Below are 19,763 nucleotides of genomic sequence, written 5' to 3' on the forward strand. Positions count from 1 at the left end.
TCCTCAGCCTCAGATAGTGGAAGACAGCCTGACCTATGCTGAGTTGGAACTGATGCCCACACAGCCAAGTGCCCCACCTGTGACAAGCTCCCCGTCCCCCCAGAGCCCCACCACAGTCTATGCCAAAGTTTTCTTTTCAAAAAACTAGAAGCAATTAACCCCTCCATTAGAACAGCTTCAGGAACTTCATGCTTGCAGAAGACATATGAACTATGGTGATCCTGTGAACCTGTCAGATATCTCCAGAATTGGTGAAATGTTTGTACTTGCACGGACAGGCTGGCACTGCAGCTGGAGAACCAGCTAAGAACCCGAGAGCCTTCTTGCCTGCTCTGGGCCTTGTTTTCAGTCCTGGCCTCATACCTGCCCAGGGGCCTGTTTCACCAACCAAGAAACGTGGGGTTAGAGAGGTCACTATCCAGGGCAGCAAAGAAAGATGCATGTGTGTTCATAAGAAAACATAGAATAATTTAAGTGATGCAAACCGACAATAAGATTTTGTCTGAGTATGAATCGTTGAAAGAGTGAACAAGTGGATGTGCGAATACAGAAGCAATTGTGAACATATATAATTCACCACGTTTTACTTGATACTATTCTTGTGAGGCTTTAAAAGTGCCGTAAATAAGCAGTTTGTTCCACATTAGTGTGCTTGTTGTGTTTCTTTGCAAAGTCTGGGTGTCTGTGCACTTGTACATGCAAATGCTCAAGTGTGCTTGTGTGTTCAAAGAATGATCATATGAGAGCAAAGGAATGTATACACATCAGTGTGTGTGAGAGAGAATACATTTGTGCATGCATGTGTGTGTGCATGCAAGTGTGTGCACATATATGGCAATGTGTGTATGCGCATGCATGTGTTTCTGTGTGCACATGTATGTATCTGTTCATGTACGTGGGAATGTGTATGTGTGTGTCATTGTCATTGTTTACTCATCTCCATTATCCTTAGTTTCTATATAAAACCTGTACTACATGAACCTATTTAATAATTTGTTAAGTTAGTACCAGTGTAGCAGTGGGGCTACTGACAGCAGTCTGTCCCATCCAATCAACCCCCTCAGCGACATCAAGTAGAACTGTGGGATCTCTCAGCTGGAAAGCTCTGGCATGGAACTCAATGTGGACAGTCTTTGGCGCCTCTCAGTGGCTGCGGCAGCCACCATCTTACCTGCAGGAATCAGCCAAGACTGACTAAGGAAAATTTCAAAAACCAACTGAACAATCCTGTAAAATAACTGGGAGATGCTCCTTGAGCTCCGGGCAGGGGGCAAATTCCGAAACAGCTTGTCATCTTTTTGCCTAATTCTGTAGGCAGTTTAATTTCAGTTTTACCTTAGATGTATAAAGCTTTCTTGAATCTGCACCAAGTTTCATAATGTAATGAAAGATGTGAGATTGTACATGCACAAAAAAATAGCTGCACTTCATGGTAAAGGCAGAGAGAAAGAATGCTAGATAATAAAACCAAGTAGTTTTATGCTTTTTGTGAAGCATGGCAAAAACTTACATAGAATCATGATGCCTGAGGATTGTTTTGAAAACTTCAGCTGCAACAATAGATACCTCCAATTCCAATCATGACCTAAATTTGTTGCAATTGAGGTCTGAAGATATCAGTGTAATTGGGCTAAGTCAATGGACAACATGTGAGGTCAGAGAACCTAAAACATAAGAGAGCTGTGGCTACAATCATTGCTGCTTAGAACAAGCCAGGCCCAGCTGAGTTTCTGTATGCATTAGCAACAGTTCCTGCTCACCTCTGAGACTGAAAATTATTGGATTATAGAGAATATTCTAGAACAAGGAGAGCTTGAGGGGTACAAGAATATATTCCCTGAAAGGTTCATCACAAATAGGCAGGATGGTGAAGAAGGCATGTCTTCATCAGCCATAGCTGTGAATATTGGAGTTGAGATGTAATGTTATGCCTGTGCACGACATTGGTTAAGCCACATTAGGAATACTTTGGCATCCTTTCCAGTTTAATGATATCCTTCATGGGACAGAGGCCTTGAATTTTAAGGAGAGGGCTTTTTCCCTGGACGGGTGGCATTATAGACATATACAAAATCACAAGGGGCATAGCATCAGTCAGAGGGTAGGATAGTCCAGAACCAGTGGGCACAGGTTTAAGGTGAGGGGGGGATAGATTGGGGGTGAGTGTGCGGAATGAGCTGCCGAAAGAAGTGGGAGAGGTGAAGACGATGGAGACATCTGAAGACAGATACATGGGCAGGCGAGGGTGAGAGAACCAACATGGGCCAAGTGGGACTCGCCTCGAGAGGTGACGGTCAACATGGATGTGGTGGACGGCCAGGTCTATTTCCATGTAGTGTAGATCAATGACAATGATGGGTTTATGAATACTGAGGGGTATGGGGCCAGATACTTTGTGAAGCAGGTCGCAAGTTCATCTCAAGTTCAAACCCAGCACCACCCATCAGAGCAGAGACCAATGATCCAAACAAGTTGTCCTTCATATCAACTCATCTCAGTGAGGGAAAGACCTACTCACTTGTTCACATTTGTTTTACATATTATAGATTATTAATTTGAGAAAGGATGCGTTCCAATCCCCTCGTCTCTCTTGTCATGAGGTATGGAATTTCTCCGAGTCAGTTTTCAGACAATATTCAAAGCCATTGTTGTGACTGTGGTGAAGATGTTCTGACCTCAAGCCCGTGGTACTCTGGTACCCATGATCTACTCTCCAGTGTAACTAGAAGGGACACCGAGATAAGCTTGTGGCAGTCTTGAGGTGACGATGTGTCAATGGTGCCATCTCTGCTGTACCTAGACCCTTGTCTGGAGACTGTGGCTCACGGTGATGTATAAGGGCTGGTGAATGAACCCAGGCAGTGAATGGCCTGACAAATGTATCCATCTTCTGGACTGTTATTTTACTCCTTTATCCCTGCATGTTTGAAGCCATATAATTTATTTAATCTCCTGTAATATAACATATCATGGCAGCAGCAGTAAATAATGGCATATCCTATTGATCTAATTAGTTTTCAGAGCGTGGCCATCATTTCAACAAGACTCACATCACGTGAGGACAGAATTTTACCATGATTTTCTTCTGAGCTTATAAAGTACAGTTAGCAGTTCAACAGAAGTTTATCATGCTGGGAAATAATTTTGATCACTTGTAACAAGTGATAACAGACAATTTGCCCAGGTATTTGCCAAGTGGTCATTTGGCAACATCTTCTCTGGCCCATGGTCTTTGTCTCGCTCTGAGGATGATCTCGACTATCAGAACTTTGTTGAGATGTTGAATAGCCACCATATCTGTCACTGAGATCAATAACACTGCTCCTGAGTTACCATTTGAAGAGGAGCAGAAAAGTAGTTGGAAATGTCTATCAGGTACTTCGTCACATCAGATTTGCTTGATGCTGTTTGTGAGATCTTGTGAAAAAGAACATTTCTCCCCATTTACAGTGATGATTAGAATTATGCAAAAGTTTATCTTTCTTTACCATACTCTTAATGTCAGGAGGAATCAACAAGATTTTTTTTCGACCACCATCGTTCAGGCAACACACCGTCCTGAAGTTGTTCATTGGTACAGGTTTATAAATGCTCTTGCAACCGCTGCAACCGTGCCTGCCTGTCCCGCATCGGACTTGTCAGTCACCATCGAGCCTGCAACAGACGTGGACATACCCCTCCATAAATCTTCGTCCGTGAAGCCAAGCCAAAGAAGAAAAGTATAAATGCTCTTAGTTGTCCCATCAACCAAGGGAATTAATGTGCCTCAAACATACCACACCATAGGGCAGAATATGTGAAGGTAAAGAATAATGTGGTTCTTTTCATGTCTCTCCCCAACTGTGAGGGTGTCTTCAAGATTCAATTTATTGTCATGTAATAAACAGCATCATATTACATAAAATTGTTTTGTCTGCTGTAAGGCAGACAAATTTGCAATCGGCAGAAATTGCCTGAGGCTCCTTTTACAGTTAGAGAGAGAAAGAGAAGCAAAATAGAGTTTCCCCCAGAGTCACCGAGTTCCATGGATTCACCTCCAGTACTTCACCAGTCCAAACCATCAGCAATTTGAATCGCCGACACAATCAGGAACCCTTCAGCGCCCTCAGCATCCACTCGCATCCCAGTTCCAATACCTGGTCTTCGTAGTCAAGTGTGGCACCAAGCAGTCCATCATGACAGGTTTGTACTGTAATAGAAAGGACTGTGTTTAATCACATGACTTGTCTCTGTTGGTGCTCTAATACTTCGTTATATTTAAGAGCACTTCGGGGAAAAGCATAGGAAATGTTGAGATTCATTCAAAAATCCAAATTCTCAACATGCACCAAATACAATTAACTAGCAGACAGACTCATTATTAAACTACCAAGCCTTGATTCTGAGATAGTGGTACAGTGATTTGACAGGGGTCCAGATATCCGGGCCACTGATCTAGAAACGTGAATTCAAATCGGCAGCTGGGGAATTAAAGTTCAAGTAATGTTTTAAAATGTAGAATAAAAAGGCCTGACTTGGTTACCGTGACATTAGATTCTCATAAAAATCTGACTGGTTCACTCAGTCTAGGTGTAGAAGTCAAACAAAAGCAGGAATTGTTGGGAACACTCAGCTGGGCAGGTCGCATCTGTGGAGAGAGAAATGGAGCTAATCTTTCACACCAGGACTGGTTTCAGGAAGCAGAGTCATTCCTGAGTGAGTGGAGGGCTCCACATTCTCAAAGAGGGAGATGAGATTATTCAGAGAGAGTGGAAAATGCAATCAGCCAAATGTCACATCAGCCAGCGATGAAGAGGTCTGAAGTGGGAGGTGTTCGGGTGGAGCAGAAGCTCCAAAGATTCGGAGGAGGACTCCTCTGTCAGCTACTGTTCAATATGTGACTCGAGACCTACTACTGTAGTCAACGCTGAAATGATCTCACAAACAACATATCCCAGAATAATTAAACATCAGGGAGGATGCTGGGCAATATAACTTAATCCGTGGACAAATAGTAAATGGGTGTGCTTCTTTAGAATTTGGATTTTAATCACTAAGAAATGGCCTCAAATCTGTTTGAGAATCAAATCAGATGAAACCCTCCTCCTTCAAAGCTGTGGTGAGGGTGAAATGAGCTTCAACAATGAACCCATTGCCTTGGCTTAAAGAAACAGTTTAGAACCAATTAAAACTCAAGGCTAATTGGGAGTTGGATGGCAGGCTGACCAAGACCGGTTGCATCACTGTCTGCTATGGAGGTGCCAATGAACAGGACAGGAACAGACTACAGAGGGTGGTGAACTCAGCCAGCACCATCATGGGCACTAGTCCTCACTCCATCGAGGACATCTCTAAGAGGCGGTGTCTCAAGAAAGCAGCATCCACCATCCAGGCCATGCCCTCTTCACTCTGCTACCATCAGAAGGAGGTCCAGGAGCCTGGAGATGAAGACTCAGCAGCACAAGGACAGCTTCTTCCCCCCTCTGCCATCATATTTCTGAACAGACAATGAACCACAGACACTGCCTTATTTTTTCTCTTTTATACACATTATTTTTTTTTAAATCTTGTATTTATAGAATTATAATTGACAGTAATTTTGCTCCTTGTTCTGTACCATAAAAAAAAATTCATGACATACTCATGACAATAATTCTGATTCTGAAGAAGGGACAATGACATGATTGATAGTCAGAAATGCATTGTTGAGGCTTGTGTCAGGAAATCTGGGCCTGGGCTCAATGCCACCAATGGGTGGACACATATGATGGGGTTAGCAAACAGCATTGACACTTCTTATCTTTCAATTAAAAATGTAAGTCTGTAGATTTCTTTTCAACAAAGATTTTTTTTTCCCCGTAACCCATCTGGTTGCATTTTAATTTCGAGGAACAGGGTTTAGGCCCAATCAAAGAACTGCAATGTAATGTTCAACAACTTCCAGATGTTTTGCTTAGGAGGGGCAGTAAATCTAAATAGCCTTAAAGTCAGCAAATTTTTATTTGTTGAGAAAATACTTACTTGTGGGCAGCCTTTTTATTCAGTCTCTCAGAGTTTTGGGCTTAGTTACCAAGCCCCTCTCAGCACGAATTATAGGGCAGAGAGTGAAGCATTCCATGGCGGGAAGATGAGGCATCTGCGGATCCACAAGGCAGCGAGAACATCTGGAAACAACTGTGTTGTGGTGGAATGAGGAGTTGGTTTCTCAGTCAACAAACTGAAGATCACATCCCCCTCACCCCTCCCACCCTATCCCATCTCCCCCACTCCAACCCAACCCACACCAACATTAAACCACCTGGGAAAAACCCCTCTCATCAACTCCCATTCATACCCATATACATTTCACTCCTTCCCCACCCCTCTCCCACCATCCCAACCCAGTTCTACCTCACCACACACTCCCTCCACCTCCTCTCCCTCATTACCACCCACCTACACGACTCACCATTCACTCTCCCTCCTCACTACCCCCTCCCTCCACCCACTCTCCCTCTTCATCACCTACTCACATGCCTCACCACTCACCCTCCCCCCCCTTCACACCGCCTCATCATTCAAGAAGTCATCTGGTGGCTCCACACTGCATCAACATGGGAAGGAGAAACAAGGACTGAAGACAATGTGAAGCAGACAAAAGAATATTACAACTGGTGGCAAATTCCACCAAAATTAGTTTTGATTTCATTGATGTGGTTGTCTGAACCACAGGAATAACCTTTACTGGTGGACTATAATGAAAGGCTATTTTATAAGTGTTCACACCAGTGGTCTCACAACTATGGTAGCAGCATAGGATACTGACAGAGATAGTCTGACTGCCAAAAGAATCAGACTCTTCCAATCACATAAGACCACTTGAGGTCCAGTCATGATCTGTTTCGCTCCTGCCATGATTGGGGCCTGATCATCTTCAAAGAACTCCTCAGTGCCAAAGTGGTCATAGACTTCCAGAAGAAAGGCGGAACACCCTCCCCTGCCCACATCAATGGCATTGAGGTAGATAACTTTCCATTCCTAGGTGGAACCATTTCCCGTGGCCTATCCTGGCTTCATCACAGAAGTACACCAATGCCTCTACTTCTGAAGAAGCTGAGGAATCTTGGTACATGCTCTGTACTTTTTACAGGTGCAGCATTGGAAGCATCCTGTTAGGATGCATCACTGCTGTCAATTGGAATAATTTGTGGTCATTTCAAGGAAGGAGCTGTCAGCAGCAGGTTCCCTGCAACTATATGTTTCAAACAAAGTCTGTGGAGCAAACCCTGAGGAAACCAAGGAGATATAGGGGCTCTTGGAATAGGAAAAATAAGGAGGAAGGCAAAATCTAATGTTTGGTATGTCAAATGCTGCACACTTAGAAAGATGTAAGAGATATAAACAAGACGACAATTTAAAGACAGCAATCTGTCTTAATAAATATGGGCACAGATTACATGAGTAACAAAGTGCTCACGAGCCTTTCTAAACCATGGGTTTACCCCATCTGGGGTATTCTAACACCTTGGAGGAAGACATAAAAGCACTGGACTGGGTGCAGTTGAGATTTACTCAATGATTCCAAAGATGAGCGACTTTGGTTGGATGTGTGGTCTGGGCTCTTCTCCATGGGACAGAGAAAGCTACAACAACTAGTGAGCACAAAATGAAAGGTGATTGGCAAAGAGAATCAAAAGTTACCTGAGGACCATTTGTCTTAGTGAGAAGTCAGAGTGTGAAGTACCTCCAGGGGCAGATTCAGTTGCTGTTTTTAAAATACATCTGAATAAGTATCTGTTGGAATCAGAATTTATTGTCATGAACATATTTCAAAATTCATTGTTCTGCAGCATCACAGTGCAAACATTTATAGAAATCACTTTACAAAATAAATGAAAATAGTGCAAGAAAAATAAAAAGTCGAAGTAAGGAAGTGTCTGTAATTCATTGATTATTCAGGAATCTGATGGCAGTGGGGAAGAAGCTGTCCTTGTGCCGCTGGGTGCTCGTCTTCAGGTTCCTGTACCTCCTTTCTGATGGTAGCCGAGGAAAGAGGGCATGGCCTGGGTGGTGGGGGGTGGGTCCTTGAGGATAGAGGCTGCTTTTTTTAAAAGGCACCGCCTCCTGTAGTCATTCTCAATGGAGTGAAGTCTGGTGCCCATGATGTCACAGGCCGAGTAATCAACCTTCTGGAATTTTTTCTTGTCTTGAGCGTTGGCACCTTCCTACCTGACAGTGATATAACCAGTGATACAAATATCTAAAAGTATTTGCAGGGCTATGAGAAAAGATTTGCTCTTAAATAAAGGCAGCATGAACTTGATGGCCCAAATGGCCCTCTTTCCTGCTGCAACCATTCTGTGAGTCTGCGATCTGCCTGGCATCCTGCCAGTTACGGATTATAGCTGTCCAAAGGGTGGGGCTCTACTGTGTAGCCCATCGTCAAGCTGACAATTGGAATAAATTGTGGTCATTTCAAGGAGGGTGGTGTCAGCAGCAGGTTCCCTGGAACTATATGTTTCAGTTCCAAACCTGAATAGAATCAAGGGGAAGAACACGACTTTCAAACCCAGATTTAATTGGTTCCTAAATTTCAAATGCTGAATAATCTGGAGGTTGTTCATTTCTCAACCATTTTTTTTCAGTTAAAAAATTAAGCTGTTGGCTTTAGACAGCTACTCAAGTCAGGAACGCTACAGAATAGAAAACATAAGTGGAATTTATTTCTCTTCCAAAATTACCGACAAAATATTACAACCTAAGGTGTAGAGAAGAGTAAACATATTCAGTCATACCAATGCTAATTAATGTCTTAGTTTAAATTTGCAGAACACAGTTCAACATGCCGGCTAAAGGCCACTGCACATATCTTCATAAAAAATGCAGCTTGGCTTTCTTAGAGGGAAGATTGCTTCGTAATTAGTTTTACAGCAGATGATAATTAGGTTAGTTCAGTAAATGGCTCTGCCTAGGTGCTATAAATTTCTCCATTAAATTATTTTCAGAGTTCCTGTCAATCTGACATTTGTGCTTCCAGAATCATAGACTTATTGAATTAGGACAAGTGCCACTGTCGTTTTGAAGGTCATTTACTTCCTCATTTAGATATATGGTGATTATTTTCCAGTCCAGTGAACTGTGTTACTTGCCAGTCAATTTAATTTTTTCTAATATAGGAAGAATATTGTTGTGTCATACATTACCAAGCCCCATTATCAAAAGCCTCACAAGATCCATATGGGTCATTACTATTTTAATAATCAACCCTAACAATGCAATGGTTGGCGATTTCCCAGAGCTTGAGCTGACAGTTGATACATCTCTTTTACCACTCACTCTAATCCACATAAATGAATTGTCTAAATTATAGTATGGAGAATGTAGTGAGAGGAAGTAATGGACCCTTGTGCTTCTGGGTTCCACAAGGACAGCCTCACATCAGGTTGAGAAATTCCCCAGAGGCTGGTGGAGAAGCTGTCCTCGCTGGGACTCAATAACCCTCTCTGTAATTAGATCCTGGACTTCCTAACAGAAAGGCCACAGTCTGTCCAGGTTGGTAGCAATCAAGCACTGTCACACCGAGTACGCTCAGAGCTGTGTGCCGAGCCACGACTGCATCGCCAGATCCAGCTCCAACAGCGTCTTCTTGTTTGAAGATGACAACGATAGGCGTCGGCCTCATCAACGAGCCACACTACAGAGCAAAGAGAAAACTCTCATGGAATGGTGCGAGAGTAACAACCTGAGTCTCAATGCTGACAAGAAAAAGGAGATGATTGTGGACTTCAGGAGGACCAGGAACACATCAGCAACTCTGTAGTAGAGAGAGTGGAGAGCACCAAGTTCCTTGGAGATCACATAACTAGTGACCTATTATGGACACTCAACGTCTTCCTCACTTGTCAGGAAGTTGCAACAGTGACTGCACTTTCTGGGAAGACTGAAGCGGGCAAGGCTACCAGCCACCATCACGTCAACCTTTTACAGGAGCTCCCTCGAGAGCATCCTGGCCGGCTGCATCAGTGTGGTACAGTTGCTGCAGAGAAATGGATCGGATGTCAATCCACAGGACTATAAGAGTGGCAGAGAGGATCATTGGAGCCTCCCTTACCCCCATCGACATGATTTTCCGGGATCAATGTCTGAATAATTGAGGACCCCTTACAGCTTTCAGCTGCTCCTGTCGGGGAAGAGATACAGGAGTATCAGAGCCAACACCACCAGAATCACCAGATGAACGACCAAAGGAATTGCTCACACTAACCATCTGAGACTTTCATTTGTACAAAACAATATTTATTTGTTTTTATAGATAAAATACATGTCCTGGATACGTATTGTTTGTCTGTATGTGTGCTATGTCTGGTTGTTTGTCTACATATTTTGCAACGAGAACCAGAGAACACTGTTCTGTCAGGTTGTACTTGTGCAATCAGATGACAATAAACTTGACTTGAAAGAAAAGTTTGGAGACAGTTTCTCTCCGCTGTTCAACCACTGGAATCCCATCCACGCAGATCAGTGCTAACTAGTGTTCAGAGGCTGAAATTTGTGTTTATTTTCATGCGTCATTGGAGACTCTGCTTATTTCTAGCTCAGGGCTTTGAAAGAAAATTGAGATGCAATATGACCCCCAGACTGGATTTCAATGATGGTGGAACAAGCCCTCTCACATCACATCACACACAATGGCTCAGTTCCTATTCCTGTCTGACATGTGCAAATGATTTATTGGATACTAAAAATAAATTGGTCTGGTGCGGCAATGGTGTTGGCAGCTACACAGAAATGAAGTGAGTCTGGATCGCCACACTTCACTGCAGTTACATGAAGAGGACTTGGGCTGACGTGAACGAACCTAGTGGTGTCTTAGGTTCTGTAGCCCAGATCTGGTAGCAGAGATCCTGATGTGGTGAAGTTGAAGATGATTTAAAAGAGGTTCACAAGGATGATTCCGGGAATGAAAGGGTTTTATCATATAAGGAACGCTTGACGGCTCTTGGCTTGTATTTGTTGGGATTTAGAAGAATGGGGGGGGGGGGGAGGGTGGGCATATCTCATTGAAACATTTGAGTAGATGTACAAAGGTGTTTCCCCATAGTGGGAGAGCTCAGGACAAGAGGGCACATCTTCAGGATTGAAGGGCGTCCGCTTAGAACAGAGACACGAAGGAATTTCTTCAGCTGGAGGATGGTGAATCTGTGGAATTTGTTGCCACAGGCAGTTGTGGATGTTGGGGTATTGTGTGTAATTAAGACAGAGATTGATAGGTTGTTGATTAGCCAAGGCATCAAAGGTTAAGGGGAAAAGGCCTGGCAGTGGGGCTGAGTGGGAGAATGGATCAGCTCATGATTTAATGGCAGGACAGACTTGATGGGCTGGTTGGCCTATTTCTGCCCCTATGTCTTATGGTTTTATCATCGTATGCTGCTTCTTCTTTGGTCATTGTCACTTCAGAAGAGTCACGTCCTGTATGTATGCAGTGCACCTTCATGACCAGAGGATGCTACACTTATTTGAAGGAATCTTTCGCATCGTTCTTGAATTGTTTGCTGCGAATCACCATGACAGGCTTAGGTTGAGTGGCTATTTTGGGTGTAAATGTTACAGGGCCTGCTCAATACCTCCAAATGGGTGCAATCACACACCCATTGCTGGGATGTTGGGCTTTGTTCATCAGGAGAATTAATCAAGAAATTACACCTGGAGATCCAAGCCTCACACCACTTCTTCCCCAGACCGTCCCTTCCCTCCATCACAAGCCAGCCAACAGTGTCCAACTTTTCCTTCCACTCAACTCACTTATTCCAAAAGGAAGACCAGATCCTTCAGCAGTTTGCTTTTTAGTTGTAGATTCCAGCCTCATCAGCCTCTTGTGTAAGCCTGGTCTTGCTCTAAGATCTGATCTTTCAGCATTTTCCAATTAGTACACTACATCTGGATTTGGCTTTCAGAGACCCTGCTTGCACCTCTTCAGACCACAGATTGGGGAGGAGGTGATTGATAGGGTGGGTGGTTTGTGAAAGAGCAGGCCTATTCTGCTGCGGACACGACCCAAATGTTGCTTCCCCACTTTGGCTAGTCATGGGTCAGAAATTCCCTGGAATTTCCCAGGATTAGTGCACTACATCTGGATTTGGCTTTCAGAGACCCTGCTTGCACTTCTTCAGACCACAGATTGGGGCAAGGCCTATTCTGCTGCGGACATGACCCAAATATTGTTTTCCCCACTTTGGCTAATCATAGATCAGAAATTCCCAGGAATTTCCCAGGATTACTGCAATACATCTGGATTTGGCTTTCAGAAATCCTGCTTGCAACTTCTTCAGACCACAGATTGGGGCAGGAGGTGATTGATAGGGTGGGTGGTTTGTGAAAGAGCAGGCCTATTCTGCTGTGGACACGACCCAAATATTGCTTCCCCACTTTGGCTCGTCATGGGTCAGAAATTCCCAGGAATCAGTGGGAAGTAACTCTTCCTCAAAGAGATTTTGAAAACATCTTCCCGAAGGGCCTTGGGATTAATTTGGAGGTTTGGATCTGGAGCTCAAATTGCTGATGGATCGATCAGGGATCTGTGCAGCTACAAAGACTGTGGGAGACGAATCCACAGACATTCAGTGTCTCTGAAGGACTCTTTTGCTTCTCTTTCCCTTATGGTTAGAGGTGCCAGGCAATGCTCAGTGTGATTCTGCATTACGGCAGACGTGTGATAGTATACCATCTGAATATAACATGTACAGATTAACTCTTCAAATAACCTGAATGATTAAAATCATTTTTTCTACAATAATAAAGAGAAAATCAAATTGTAAAGTCATTAAAAAAAACTACAACATTCAATTATGCTCCAACAAGTTGAAACTATGCCTGCACTAATTACCAGCAATCGTTCTGAGATCCTGGCTGGCTAGATTTAAACCGTTTATTCTTTCCCCCTCCTTTCTAAGCTGAAGACATCAATGCTGAACTGAAGCAAGAACATCTTTATCCAGTGAACTTCAGCTGGGTCACAGTTCACATCACAGTCAAGTTTCAACATTCCTGCCAGCAGGAGGTAGGAAACCATCAACAGGCAGAACTCCAGCAGCTTGTACACTGACCCAGCAGGACTGAGTTTGGAGGAAGGGAATAACATGGACTGAACTTCAAGGCTCCCCCCCACCTCGAATAACTCAGCTGCTGAGCTTGTGGAGGTGCTGAGGGTGCAGACCTCACATTTCAGACTGTGAGACAAAGTTGGTGAAGAAAAGCATCATCAAACTGATACTTGGTTTTATCTCTAAACATTGACCATCTCTTTACCTTCACATATGCTGTCGGACCTGCTGAGTTCCTCTGGCAGGTTTTTTTTTTGCTACAGATTCCATCATCTGCGCCCTCTCCAGATACGTTCTCATTTTTTCACTTTAAATTCCATCCATCTTCTCCTTTCCCATCACCCACCTTGTCTCCTAGGCTTGATGCACTTTGACTTGGGATTCTATATTCACAATCCCAGATAACTAGACCATCAGCAAACATTTTGTACCCTCAGCTGAAGCACTAATGTTAATGATAGGGACCCGAGGTTCACAATCTGCAGACAACACCAAACTGGGGTGAAGTTAACACGGAGAAGGACTGTGATAAGATTAAAGATACTTTTACTGCCATGTAATAAAACATAAAATGTAAGAGTACACGTAATTTCACAGAGTCACCATTAGAATTGCCAAGTACCAGAAAGAGAAGCAAAACATTCAGATTTATTGTCAGATACGTACATGACATCACATATAAACCTGAGATTCTTTTTCCTGCGGGCGAGGCAGAATTACCACTTAATGGTCATGCAAAAAAAAACTACTCAGTGTACACATATAAACAAATAAAGAAATGTAAACAAACTGACTGTGCAATACAGAGAGAAAAAACAATAAAGTGCCCAAGTCGGAGTCCTTAAATGAATCCCTGATTGAGTTTGTCGTTGAGGAGTCTGATGGTGGAGGGGGAGCAGCTGTTCCTGAACCTGGTGGTGTGAGTCTTGTGGCACCGACACCTCTTTCCTGATGGCCACAGTGAGAACAGAGTGTGTGCTGAGTGGTGTGGATCCTTGATGATTGCTGCTGCTCTCCAATGGCAGCATCTCCTGTAGAAGTTCCCAATAGTGGGAAGGGTTTTGCCCATGATGGTCCTCGACTGTGTCCAGTACCTTTTGCAGGGCTTTCCACTCAGGGGTATTTCTGTTCCCATACCAGACAGTAATGCAGCCAGTCAGCACACTTTTCACCACACATCTGTACACACATATCAATTCAAGTTTATTATCATCTGATTGTACAAGTACAGCCCCTATGAAACAGTGTTCTCCAGTCTTCAGTCCAAAAACATGCAGACATAAAACACATACTGAAATACAATACATATGCAGTACGTATATACATATACAAAAATAAATTAATATTATTAAATAAATAGTAGTCTCAGAGGATACGTATGAGTATTTTATATTTGCTTCCACCATGGAAGCACAGTAGTTATAATTTTCAATGAATGAATTGAAATCAGTGATGTGGTGTGGATGTGGATTCGGCAAATTCACTTCAGGTCATGAGGTGGTGCATTTTTTTGGGCAGGAAAAGTCAGGCGGGTCATATCCTTGAAAAGGGAATGTCAAGTAGGGAGCTGAGGGACCTGGGGGACAAAGCATGCAGAGATTCACACCATGGTGTTCTTACGCAGTAACCGTAATTAATTGCACAAAGTGCTTTGAGGCATTTTGTTTCAAAATGTACTGAATAAATACATGTATGATTATTGAATGAGCAATTAAAGATCATGTCAAAACAATGCTGATTAAGTAACCAGACAATCACCAAGGAATGTGAATCAGAGGGAGCCGTGGGTTTTGAATGCCTGGGAGAGCTTGCATCAAGCTCAAGTTCTTGATTAAAGATTTAACTGGATGGTATTTAAAATTTAATTAAAGTCAATATTGTCTTTTCAATGCTTTGATTTACTCTGAGTTCTGCTGGAGAATGATTTATACTTACTCTCTCTGTGCACATCAGAAGTTTCTAACTTATGCCTTCTGGGTTAAGTGAGTGGGCAAGGGTCTGGCAAAGGGAGTACAATGTTGGCAAATGTGAGGTTCTCCACTTTGGAAGGAAAAATGGAAGATCAGAATATTATTTAAATAGAAAGTGATTGCTGCATGAATTGCAGAAGATTGGTTTGCAGGTGCAGCGGGCGATCAGGAAAGCAAATGGAATGTCGGCCTTCATTGTGAGAGGAATTGAATTTAAGAACAGGGACGTTATGTACAAAGGTACTGGTGAGGCTGCATCAGAAGTACTGGGTACAGTTCTGGTCTCTTTACTTAAGGAAGGATGTACTGGCTTTGGAGGTGGTCCAGAGGAGGTACCAGGTTGATTCCAGAGATGAGGGGACTGGCCTATGAGGAGAGATTGAGTCATCAGGTGGGGGAGACCATAACTAGGGGACATAGCCTCAAGATTCAGGGGAGTAGATTTAGGACGGAGATGAGGAGGAAATGCTTTTCCCAGAGGGTGGGTATCTGGAATTCACTACCCATTGAAGCAGTGGAGGTGACCTCAGAAAATATATTTAGGACAAGGTTGGATATATTTTACAGATAAGGGAATTAAGGGATATGGGAAAAGGCAGGTAAGCAGAGATCAGCCATGGTCTCATTGAATGGCGGAGCAGGCTCGATGGGCCAGATGGCCGACTCTTGCTCCTATTTCATATGTTCTTACAATCTGGTTAAAGTTCAGGTATACCAAATCTTTAGGTTGAAGAGTTTCAGTGAGTACACTCCCACCCCTCCATTAAAAAAATCTGGGTTCGAACTCCATTCCTAAGACACAAGTGTGAAACTCAGATTAGAGATTGATTGATAAAAGTCTCCTCCTTTGTTGGATCTCAGAAAGCTAATTAAGGTCAGGCCTGAATGATGCAATAAACTTAAAAATCTGTGTCACTTATTCGTGATCCTAAGTTCTCTTTTATGTTCTAGCCAAGCTCCGTCCCTCAACCACCACCACATATATCAGATGATATGGATGGCACTGCATATTGTGTTCCATCCGTCATATCCTTCTCCATTCCCATCTGCCCATATCCCTTCATCCTCCTGACTGCCTGCAGTGCCACTCAGCTCTGTATCATGCCCATCAAAAACTCCATGATTGGCCTCAGTAAACCTGTCAGGAAGACACGGTCTCAAGCATTATGATCTCTCATTGAGTCAGAATTCCTGCAAGGCTCGGTGGTGCGTCAAGAGTTTGTGAAGAAGGGCCCAAGTCTGAACTCTTAACTTCCTATTACTTTTTACAGATGACGTGTGACCTACTAGTTTCCTCAGCATGTTTGTGCACTGCAATCCTTGTGTTACGCAGATATCTCTCTTGGGCTAACAGTGGAATAGAGAGGCGGATAAAGATAGGCATTTCTCAGTGCTGGACTTATAACTGGGCAGGTTCTAATTGTCCAAAAATAGAGTTGGAGTACAGAAAATGTTAGGAGTTACAGAGATATTTTTGTGATGCAGTAATGACTAGGTTCTCAGTCAATGTGTATCTATTTCAGCATGGAAGGGAACAGTTTTTGAACATAGAACATTACAATAAACCCCTTCCTACCTCATAACCCTCTATTTTCTTTCATCCATGTGGCTGTCTAAGAGTTTCTTAAATGCCCCTATTGTTCCAGCCTCCACCACCACCCCGGCAATGCATTCACAACTCTGTGTTAAAAAAAAACTTACCCCTGATGTCTCCCCTAAACTTCCCTCTCTTCACTCTGTACAGATGTCCTCTGGTGTTTGCTATTCCTGCTCTGGGAAAAAGCCACTGGCTGTCCACCTTATCAATGCTTCTCAGAATCTTGTAGACCTCTATTGGCACAGCTTTTAGCATCGAATGAAGCAAATAAGCAGAACTTAAAAGCAAGTGAAGATTTTGAAAATTGTGAGTACAAGGGTTGAGAAAAGAAAAGTTGTAGACTAGGGCATGATTGAGAAAGTGTAATCTACCATTACAATTAACTCCTTGAGATGATGTGGCAATGAATCTAAATCAGAGAGTGGAATATGAAAGCAGGGATGGAGAGGATGTCATTATGTGTATCTGAGGAAAAGGAAATAAAGAACAAAGGGAAGGGTTTGATGAAGTTTTTTTACCTGAAAAGTTAACCCTGTTTTCATGTCTGTGGAGTATACCAGCATTCTCTGGTTTTGTCCCAGACTTCCAGCATCTGCAGTAAGATGGGGAAGGTTGCACTGGGGGGGGGGGGGGGGGGACTTCTAGAAAGATGGACAAATCTAAGTTTGGGAAAGGAATTTGACGTTTCATTTGAAATTGAATACAATTCTATCCATAAGTGATCTGCACAAGTTTTAGATAAAGCTGTCCCAACCTTTGACAGTCGCCTTAACAGATGTTCGGCCTCACATTAATAACTGCCAGCAATAGCTTGAATGTTCAATGGGGACTTTTATAATGGGCCTGTGTCAGATTCATGACTGCTATACTTCCCTCCTCAATGAGTAAATTTCTTTCTTTGGCTTGGCTTCGCGGACGAAGATTTATGGAGGGGGTAAATGTCCACGTCAGCTGCAGGCTCGATTGTGGCTGACAAGTCCGATGCGGGACAGGCAGACACGGTTGCAGGGGAAAATTGGTTGGTTGGGGTTGGGTGTTGGGTTTTTCCTCCTTTGCCTTTTCTCAGTGAGGTGGGCTCTGCGGTCTTCTTCAAAGGAGGTTGCTGCCCGCCGAACTGTGAGGCGCCAAGATGTACGGTTTGAGGCGATATCAGCCCACTGGTGGTGGTCAATGTGGCAGGCACCAAGAGATTTCTTTAGGCAGTCCTTGTACCTCTTCTTTGGTGCACCTCTGTCACGGTGGCCAGTGGAGAGCTCGCCATATAACACGATCTTGGGAAGGCGATGGTCCTCCATTCTGGAGACGTGACTCACCCAGCGCAGCTGGATCTTCAGTAGCGTGGACTCGATGCTGTCGACCTCTGCCATCTCGAGTACTTCGATGTTAGGGATGAAGGCGCTCCAATGAATGTTGAGGATGGAGCGGAGACAACGCTGGTGGAAGCGTTCTAGGAGCCGTAGGTGATGCCAGTAGAGGACCCATGATTCGGAGCCGAACAGGAGTGTGGGTATGACAGCGGCTCTATATACGCTTATCTTTGTGAGTTTTTTCAGTTGGTTGTTTTTCCAGACTCTTTTGTGTAGTCATCCAAAGGCACTATTTGCCTTGGCGAGTCTGTTGTCTATCTCATTGTCGATCCTTGCATCTGATGAAATGGTGCAGCTGAGATAGGTAAACTGGTTGACCGTTTTGAGTTTTGTGTGCCCGATGGAGATGTGGGGGGAATGGTAGTCAAGGTGGGGAGCTGGCTGATGGAGGACCTCCGTTTTCTTCAGGCTGACTTCCAGGCCAAACATTTTGGCAGTTTCCGCAAAACAGGACATCAAGCGCTGAAGAGCTGGCTCTGAATGGGCAACTAAAGCGGCATCGTCTGCAAAGAGTAGTTCACGGACAAGTTTCTCTTGTGTTTTGGTGTGAGCTTGCAGGCGCCTCAGATTGAAGAGGCTGCCATCCGTGCGGTACCGGATGTAAACAACGTCTTCATTGTTGAGGTCTTTCATGGCTTGGTTCAGCATCATGCTGAAGAAGATTGAAAAGAGGGTTGGTGCGAGAACACAGCCTTGCTTCATGCCATTGTTAATGGAGAAGGGTTCAGAGAGCTCATTGCTGTATCTGACCCGACCTTGTTGGTTTTCGTGCAGTTGGATAACCATGTTGAGGAACTTTGGGGGGCATCCGATGCGCTCTAGTATTTGCCAAAGCCCTTTCCTGCTCATGGTGTCGAAGGCTTTGGTGAGGTCAACAAAGGTGATGTAGAGTCCTTTGTTTTGTTGTCTGCACTTTTCTTGGAGCTGTCTGAGGGCAAAGACCATGTCAGTAGTTCCTCTGTTTGCGTGAAAGCCGCACTGTGATTCTGGGAGAATATTCTCGACGACACTAGCGACACTATTATTCTATTTAGGAGAATCCTAGCGAAGATTTTGCCTGCAATGGAGAGCAGCGTGATTCCCCTGTAGTTTGAGCGGTCTGATTTCTCGCCTTTGTTTTTGTACAGGGTGATGATGGTGGCATCACGAAGGTCCTGAGCCAGTTTTCCTTGGTCCCAACAAAGCTTGAAAAACCCATGCAGTTTGACATGCAGAGTTTTGCCGCCAGCCTTCCAGACCATTAATGGAACCATTAATCTGTGATCTTAAAATGAAACTTGCCACACACTTCCCATTCTCCCTTGATTTTATTGGCTTTTTTGATTGATGACTGTTTTAATAATTTATGGGGGCAGGATCTTCAGCTTTCATTTTCAGATATTACATGGAATTCTATTTTAAAATTAGTAAATTCTTCTTCTTTTTGTACCCATCACTCACTCTTACAATTTAAGGTAGTACATCGAGCCTATTTTTCTCAAGTTCAATTGGCTAAATTTTACTCCAGTGTTTCTCCAGAACGTGACAGATGCAGGCCTGAAGAAGGAACTCTGTTACACACGTTCTGGTCTTGTATTTCTCTTCCCTTTTTTTTGGTAAGATATTTTTCGTACCCTATCTTTAGTCCTTAATATTAATTTGAAGCCAAATCCCTTAATTGCCTTTTTTGGATTTATCTAAGATCTCCTTTGCTTCCCTTTTATTGCTGGATGTTCAATGCTGATGAAATGGAAAGATGCTGCCCCTCCTACTGATACTCAATGGCTATCTG

The 19,763-nt window shown here is 43.5% G+C and overlaps 1 protein-coding gene across 2 annotated transcripts in view; it reads left to right on the top strand.

Moving 5' to 3' along the window:
• vstm4a (V-set and transmembrane domain containing 4a) overlaps positions 1–19,763 on the top strand; it is a 54,074-nt gene extending 34,311 nt beyond the window's left edge. The window contains exon 9 of one of the 2 annotated variants that reach the window (XM_069885343.1): positions 19,120–19,763. In XM_069885343.1, coding sequence (XP_069741444.1) covers positions 19,120–19,236 — 117 coding nt within the window. In that variant the 3' untranslated portion in view covers positions 19,237–19,763. Of the gene's footprint in view, positions 1–7; positions 1,365–19,119 lie in introns of those variants that run through there. The other variant, XM_069885341.1, reaches the window with a different exon arrangement.

The sequence above is a fragment of the Narcine bancroftii genome, chromosome 6 (assembly GCF_036971445.1).
Source record: "Narcine bancroftii isolate sNarBan1 chromosome 6, sNarBan1.hap1, whole genome shotgun sequence".
Lineage (NCBI taxonomy): Eukaryota > Metazoa > Chordata > Chondrichthyes > Torpediniformes > Narcinidae > Narcine > Narcine bancroftii.